This window comes from Cavia porcellus, unplaced genomic scaffold (assembly GCF_034190915.1).
Source record: "Cavia porcellus strain 051 isolate PalLab524CR breed Dunkin Hartley unplaced genomic scaffold, mCavPor4.1 scaffold_6, whole genome shotgun sequence".
Lineage (NCBI taxonomy): Eukaryota > Metazoa > Chordata > Mammalia > Rodentia > Caviidae > Cavia > Cavia porcellus.
In genome coordinates, this window is record NW_026947489.1 from 71,923,183 (window position 1) to 71,932,075 (window position 8,893).

The 8,893-nt window shown below is 34.0% G+C and overlaps 1 protein-coding gene across 1 annotated transcript; it reads right to left on the bottom strand.

Annotated features, from left to right (window-relative positions):
• Window positions 1-817: 817 nt before the first annotated feature.
• On the bottom strand, window positions 818-1,756 carry LOC100721887 (olfactory receptor 4K14-like). The gene has a single exon (XM_003469495.1). It carries the CDS (start codon window positions 1,754-1,756, stop codon window positions 818-820), a length of 939 nt encoding a protein of 312 aa, XP_003469543.1.
• Between the last annotated feature and the right edge of the window lie 7,137 nt (window positions 1,757-8,893).

Consider the following 8,893-nt stretch of genomic DNA (forward strand, 5'->3'; position numbering starts at 1 on the left):
CAATGTTATCATCTCAGTAAGTAAACTGGTAAGGAATAATTCCTGCTGTAATTGAGATTTCATTCATACATATTTCATAATTGTGATAATAAATTAAATACCAAATTTTAATCTTCGACCCTGAAGTGACCACAGGCAGTAGCAGTAGTTCGCTGGTTTTTATTTTGTTGTTGTTGTTCATTTGATTTTTTTTGTGTAATCAACTTAGTCAACTACACATAAGACTGAGTTCCATTATTTTTAACTATGTTTTATATCACCATTATCTGCTATTCATTTTTCCTCTTTTATTTTTTCCATTCATGTTTGGGAAATATTTAGTTAAGACAGAAATAATAATTTAGCTGTTTTACAAGTAAATAAGTGAAATTTCAAAGGTCAGGTGTCAGTTACGAGATACTTTTTGGCAAATTACTTAAGAAAAACTTCAAGAAACTCATTAAAATGCAACCCACTGAAAAGAAAGCATACCTTTCAAAATATACTATACATGTTCACTAGCAAGTTTAAAGTATAAAAAAGTGGAGTGAATAAACTGCCCCTAGTGATCAACAACTAGATTTGAAATTTAAAGACATAATACATGCTTTCATATTTACTAAATCACAAATGTTGCATTTGCCTGTATTATAACAAAACTATTGATGGTACATGGGATATGACCCTTATGTATTAAACCAGTGATGGCTACAGTCTTAAATTTCCAGTGATAGGCTGCATCACTGGATGTAAGTCACAGATTTACTTCTACTGTATTTCAAACTACTTACAAAGTCAACATAACAGCAATTTAAAATGTTCATTATGTTTCTAGGCATTAACAGTTTTCTTTTGAATCCTTGTAATAGTTTCTAAATCTCTGCATAGCACTTTTCATCTCCTTATTTCTTAGAGTATAAATAATTGGATTTAGCAGGGGAGTAAAAATAGAGTAAAAGACAGCAAGAAATTTGTCAAACCATGTGATGTTTAGCGGCCACACATAAATGAAGATACAGGGCACAAAGAAGATGACCACCACTGTGATGTGGGCAGTACAGGTGGACAGTGCCTTGAAAGCACCTGTTTTAGAACTTTGGAAGACAGTGAGAAGAATGTATGGGTAGGAGATCAGCACAAGAATAAAGCAGGTTACAGCCACAATTCCACTGTCAGCATTCATTAACGCTCCCATGTCAGAAGAATCCATGCAGGCTAATTTAATTACCAGTGGTATATCACAGAAAAAGCTGTCTATTTTCCTTGGTCCACAGAATGACAGCTGCACAATCACAACCATTTGACTAATACCATGCAGAAAGCCAGCTGTCCACGCAGTCACCACAAGTCCAATGCATCTGTGCAGGCTCATGAGGATGGAATAGTGCAGTGGCTTGCAGATGGCCACATAGCGGTCATAGGCCATTACCACTAGCAGTACCATCTTGCTCCCTGCAATGAAATGGACAAAGAGAATCTGGCACATGCATCCTCCAAAGGAAATGGTCTTGTCCTCCCTGAAAAAGTCTGTGATCATCTTGGGAGTTGTCACTGAGGAAAGCCACATATCAAAAAAGGACAAGTTGACCAAAAAGAAGTACATGGGGGAATGAAGATGAGGGTCAACAATAATTATGATCAAGATGATAGCATTTCCAAACAAAATGACCAGATAAAAAGTCAGAAATACGATGAAGAGTAAAATCTGTATATTCCATGAGTGGCAAAGGCCAAGAAGCTCAAATTCTGACACTGCAGATTGATTTCCTCCATCCATTATTGAAGTGTGTTCTTTTAATTAATCTGGAAGTTATAGATTACCAGTTAGTGAGATGAGAAAGAGAACTTAAGTTTTGGAATTTGATATTCACTCTGACATGTAGCATCTATATCTGTAATTGAACTGCAAGTTTTGATAGGAAATATTGGTAAGATATACAAGAAGTTCTGGCCAAGGTAGAAGCTAAAGTCTATGAATGGCTTTTTTCTGGAACCAGTCTGAGTTGGAATTCTTATCTCAGTGATTTATTGAGAACCATTCTAAGAAAATAGTAGTCAGAAAAGCAGGGATGACAAAAGAAAGACTTAGAAGATGATTTCTGTTTTGTCCTGTATTCCAGTAGAAAGAACTAACAATAATCAGGCCAACTATGAATATGATAGTTAAATGATACTGCAATACAGTAGCATTGATATAATACAACATGCAATTTCACTTTATTGCATGTAATGACTACCTCAAGCCTCAGTTGAACCTGTTAAGCTAGAAATTATAAGTTAAATTTTTGTATTTTCTCTCTAAAATATACTTATATATTGGGGCAACCTTTGAGAGAAATTGTATGAATGAACATATAGAGTTATCATGGCATGATTATTTGGAGGTAAATCAGATACATAAATAATTATTAAGTAAAATTTAAAATCTAATGGGATTCAGTTAGTATGCTAATTAAAGTGAAAACACATTGGGGTATAGAGTCTATAGACAGGGATAAACTGAAGATGTGTGTGATTGTGACTCAGACTCTGAGTCCTTGAATTCTGAATGGAATTTTTTAGTTAAAGCTTTTTAATAATACACATTTTCAGTCAAATTATGACTGAATTTTAAGAAAATTTTAGTGTTTCACATAGGACAGTCTTCCAACCATTAGTGATACAAATGTATTGTGCCATTTTATTCTGTTTTCTGAGATAAAAGATGACATTCTTGTAAGCAAAATATGTCTGACTATTGGAATCAACTGATGGGATGTTCAACGTTCCAGGATTATGAGTAGCTCATCTCTAAATATAACAGTAACACTGCTTACCTTGGTTCTTAAGTAAGCTGAAAATATTTCTTAAGATATATACTGAAAATATATTGTCTATTTCTTTCCCTCATTTCTACATTATTTTGTGCTAAGCACTGAATAAGTTTTAAAATACATTTTGGTGGTGTTCCACTATTGTTTTTTTTAACTTTCTTTTGTTTGTTTTGGACAGTATTTATATTTTTGGTGTGCCAAAAAGAGTAGGAGAAAATGAAAATTTTTACTTGGTGAACACTGGATTTAGTTTCCTTTGTAGAGATTTATAGTAATGATGCAAATACAGTTTTCCTAAAGACATTACTAAGTACACATATATTTACTGAGAAAAGCAAAACATCATAATAAGTAAATATCATACATTTATTCAATTTCTAAAGAAAACGTTCTGATTTGCAAGCACTGGCAAATTTGAGTAATCTGACATTTATCTTTAATCTTAATTTCTTATCAGTATAACCTTTTCCTGGATAATATTTACACAGCCAGCTATGTATATTTGGTAGAAAAATCATTGAGAAAGAATATGATCAATGATGATTGTACAGATTTATGTGGTAATATACCAAAAATCATCCTACATTCTAAATAAAAATTGATATTCTTAATATTTCATATTGCTCCTAAATTATAATCAATATTTAGGGAATTTGTAGATACATATAATCATAGACTTGATTTAGGCAGACCTGGTCTGATATCTCTTTCCATCCTTTCTTGATTGATGACATTAAACTTAAGATAGTTCTGTTTTCATGTTTTTAATAGTTTCATCCTTTTCTCTACCTTTCCATGGAGAGGTTATTAGTGCTTTTATAAGAGGACTTGTAAGAAAAAAAGAGAATTCCGTTGGAATTCTTATCTGTAACAAAGTATAAATTCTCCAACAACAGGTAAATGCCAACTCAGAGAATGATAAAATGAAAAATTAAATAAAGTGGTATATTTGGCATTATTCTATGAAAATGAGTCACACATTTTCATACTTTTATCAGTATAATGTTCTTCCAAAAAGATATTTTATAGCATAATAATCACATAAGTAGAATACCGTCAGTATTTGTATGTTGACAGTGAGAAATTTGGAGCCAGATTATTTTTAACATTGACTAAAGTACACAGTAAGAAAATCCTAGTTACTTACACTAGCCCCTGCTAATTCCTTTTTTCTTCAGTTGTGAGTTTTATTTTTCATAAAATTATCAAGCATTAAATGTAAAAAATATTTTAACTTCCATCTATGCTTAAAACAATCTTACTTTTATTTTAGTGCATATTTCCAATTAAAAGGCACCAGTTTTTTTCTGAAACAGGAGGGAGTATTTGAACAAGCATAGTCTTGAAGATGACGATATTGAATAGGTATGAGAAAAGTGATCTCTCTATGCAGCCCTAAGTACTTCTGTGAAAAATGATAGTATGGTGGTGTGGGCACTGTTCTTAACAAGTCCTCAGAAATTCCAGTAGGAATAGAAGCATGATAGAGCAATAAATTACAAATTGTCTATTAAAAAAGTAAGAGGATAAAGAAACCAAAGTCCAAGCTTAATAGACATCCTTAAAATATAATTTGAAGTCTTTTAAGAATGATTGTGAAAAAATATTAGAAAGATGAGATGACTTACCAGATACATTTTTTTCCTTAGGATTATTTCTTAGTTTTCTCTTCTGCTATGTAGTTGAGATAATATTTATTGTTGGTAGAGAGAAACATCTTTGCATTCTTGTATCTTAGTCTGAATTATATCCACCATCATAAAAATCCCTTGGGTGACAGTACCTATTGTATGTTTAGAACAGAATAATCATCATGGAAATAATTTACTTTGGATGTCAGTGGAGAATTCTTCATTATGATTCATATCAACTGTTGTATACTCTGGAAATTAGAGTAAGAGACAAGCACTCTCATATAAATTTGGATAGTGTTAAAAGTTACTGCCTTTTTATGAATTGGCATTACACTTATGTTGTTAAAGAAACACAGTTACACCTGTACTTTCTCATATGTGGAAGATGAAAATTCAACCTGAAATTGTAAAAGTGATTAATAGTAGACTACAAGACTGTGTGGGGTGGGTAAAGGAAAATTGTATTTGATCTGAACTAACTGTATCCATGTATGAAGATTCTACACTGTCTTATTAATATGTAATATAGATTATATTAATAAGAACTGAAAATAACATGATTTTTATTAATTAAGTTTATTGGTAAACTTTAGGTATACATTATGAGCACATTCATTATAGGAAAATTTGTTCTGTACATGATGATAACATATTAATTGATATAATGCATAATTGATATAAAACATATATTAATTGTATAATGCATACAGAACCTCCAAGAATTTGGTTTCATTATTTCTACTATTTTGGAAGTAGTAGAGAATGTGATGATGTGATTAAGGGTGACTCTTTCCTCTTGTTTCTTCTTTTATTCCACACTTACCTCCTTTGCTCCTCCTTCTCTTCCTCCTCTTCCTTTTCTTCCTCTTCTTCCTCCTTTCTAGCCTGCTCTTATTCTTTTTGTTTTCAAGTTTGTGCTTATTAATTTTTGGTGGTAAAAACATTTAACTTGAGCTATACCTTCTTGACAAATGTTTAAGTGGACAATAGAATATTGCTAATTAAAGGCATCATGCTGTGTTTCAGATCTCTAGAACATACTCATGTTTCTCAACAGAGCCTGTATACTAGTTGTCAGGGTTTAGATCTAGGATGTTCCCAAAAGTCTCCTGTGTTCACAGGTGGAATCTTTTGAAGCTGACTGGATCATGGACACACTGTACTTATCAGTGGATGGATCTTGTGATGAATTTATAGCTAATTGTGCTATTAGAAAGAAGGGCCTCGTTGCAAGATGTGTGCTTCTGGGGTTTATATTTTTTAGTCTATATTCCTTTCTCGATCCCTCCATTTTAGCTTTGCTTTCTGAATGCCTTTAGGTGAAAGGCTTTTCTCCACTCTCCTTTTCCTGCCTCACATTTCTGCCTTGGACCCAGTTGACTATGGACTTAATCCCACAAAACAATAAACCAATTGAAAATTCTCCTTTATGTTGCAAGTATTGGGTATTTTGTTCTAGCAATGGAAAAACTTACAATTCTACTGTATGAAGAGCATATCCTCATATTCCTATCTTTTACCATCTAGCTACAATCATGAACCATTCTAGTATTTACACATTTCATATAAATGCTTACTGCAGTGTTTGTTACTGTCCTCCTGCCTTGATGTATGTAATATGATGTCTGACTTTGTGTTATATCTTCCACTCCATTTTAGATGTCTTCACGTGTTGATATTTTGGCATAGTAAAACCATTCACTCCCCTTAAATATGAATATTTTTGTGTATATTGTGCATTCTTTACATACCCAACCATTCATGAACATTTAGATGTTTTTGTATCTTGCCTGTTATGATTGATATTGAAAGGTAATGAGCATATAGATATTTCCTTGAGATACTGATTTAGTTTCCTTTAGATTTCTAATCAGATTTGATATGGAATCATATTGTAATTCTATTTTTAATTTTTAAAGAAAATTCAGTTCTACCAGTTTATATTCCCTTAACAATATCTGAAGGCATATTTTTCTAGAAAACTCATAAATGTTTATTGAATCTGGAATTCAGAAAACTGTAATAGATCTTCTAGTAGGTGTAAAATAACTTTCATTGTGGTTTTTATTTGCTTTTCCTTCATGTATAGTAATGTTGATTCCATAATCAAATACACAGATACTTATATGCCTTTTTTGTGAAAAATGTAGTCATTGTGTTGCTTGTTTTCTTTGCAATACAGAAACTTTTCACTTTTTTTAAAGTTCCACACTTTTATTTTTGTTTTTGTTGATTCTGCTTACAGTATGAGATCAAAATATACATTACCAAAGCAGTGTCAATGGAATCTTCTCTACTTTTTGCTGTACTTTTATTTTTTCAAGCATTACCTTTAAGCTAATATTTCTTAAAGTTTAGAATGTTAATTACTATTTTAGTTATTTTTTATTTTTTGCTGAGACAAAATACCTGATGACCAAAGTTGGGAAAGGAAAGGTTTATTTTTTATCATTTTTGGAGGTTTTAGTCTATATTTAGTTGGCTCTAAGGCAGGGTGGCATGATAGGGCCACCGTTTGCGGTGGCTACAAACAGCAAGGCAGAAACTGGCAAGAGAGCAAGACATGCCTTCTTTCTGCCAATATATCAAATCTTGGCTCCATTCCTATGTCAGCGTAGCACTAACACCATTAATCTAAGCACTATATAATGAACAAATCACAGATGCATAATGTAAACGCATGAGGCCTTGGGACTACCAACATAAACCATAACATTCCACCGTTGGCCCCCAGGACTCATGTATATCCTTTATATAAAAGACATTTAGTCTATCTCCAAGAGTTGCCAAAGTCCTAACAGTTTTATCATTGCTAAGTTTAAGTCCCAAGCCTCCTCCAAGATCTATGGAAAACTCTTAAGTGTAATCCCCTGTACAAATGAAACAAGTTTAAACATTTTTGAAATACAAATGCACAAGACAAACATTACCATTCCAAAAGTTACAAACGGGGGAATATAAAGCATTGGAAACAAAGAAAGTCTAACATCCAGCAGGATGCTCAGCATCTGAAGCAATCTGATTGTAAACTCTAAAAGGCTTGGGTGATTTTACTCCCATAGCATTTATAGGGATTTTAGCTCTCACATCTTTTTTCTTAAACCCTCTCTGCTTGCTTTTTGTAGCTCTTCTTGGATGATCCATGTTTTTGCATTTTTTAAACTTTTGAGGTCTCCACTGCACCTTTGGCTTTACCCTTACATGTTTACATATTTCCCTCTCAGGGGAACAATGCTTTGCTTCCCAGGTCCTTTGCAATTGAGGTGGGAGCTGTCTTACCCTCAGAATTTGTGCATTTTTCTTGCATCTAAAATCAGGACCAGGTGGATGCTGCCAAGATTTGCTGTCATCTGGAGCAGTAGCCAGGCTTTTTTTCTCTCTTGGCTGTAGGATTTGATTGCCTGGATTGCTGGGCTCTGTGAACTTGATTGTGAAGAAATCACAATTCTCTTTGTTGCTGCCATTTTGAAATGGAATGTGGCCTCCATCACCATTTTGGAGCATGGTGCTTTGCAGCTTTTTCCTCCGAGCAAATTTTTTCACTTTTGCAGTTTTGAAGCTGCAAAGGGTGGGGCCCACTGCTTCCTGGGATGCCCCTGGCCATCTTTCTTATCTCTCTGTTTCTCCTCAGCAATCAAAATTTCAACTCTGTTTTTACAATCCACAGCTTTCCTAGAATTTTCCTTCTGGCCAAATTCACAGATTGTAAATTATCCTGCTGGGCTCTTTGCTCTTGATTTGCAACATAAAGCTGGCTAAAAGCCTCCAACAATAGCCATGCCACAGCCTCAACATTCGACTTCTTTGTAATTTCCTTTTCCAGATTAATCAGTCCATTGTCCTAAGTCTCAGTCTCAGGCAAAGATTCTGGGCATGAGCAAAATACAGACAAACTTTCTGCCAAGCCATAACACACATCATGGGGAGTCCAACAACGAATTCAGTCCTTCTTCACATCAGAAACCTCCCACACCTCATCTTTACCATGAGGCTTTCTATCAGCCTTCTGGTCTCCTGAGCTCTGACCAGAATCTCCTCTATAGAACAGCTTAAACTGCTCCAGCTATATATATCCAGGCAACATGTCCAAACCTTTTTAAGATCTTCCACAAGCCATTTCCAAAGCCTCTTAAAAAAACATGTTCAGGCATAGTCACAGCAAAGGACCCCATTTCTGGTACCAAGTTTTGTCTTAGTTAGTTTTTACTCATTGCTGAGACAAAATACCTGATGACCAAAGTTGGAAAAGCAAAGGTTTATTTTTTACAGTTTTTGGAGGTTTTAGTCTATACTAGTTGGTTCCAAGGCAGGGTGGCACGACAGGGATGCAGTTCATGTCAGCTCCAAGCAGAAAGGCAGAAACCAGCAATAAAGCAAGACACGTCTTCTTCCTGCCATTACATCACATCCTGGCTCCAACCCTATGTTGGTGTAGCACTGACACCATCAATCCACACACTATACAAT

Bases quoted from the DNA above. Each gene is read 5' to 3' on its own strand.
- LOC100721887 (XM_003469495.1), bottom strand. From the start codon at position 1,756: ATGGATGGAGGAAATCAATCTGCAGTGTCAGAATTTGAGCTTCTTGGC.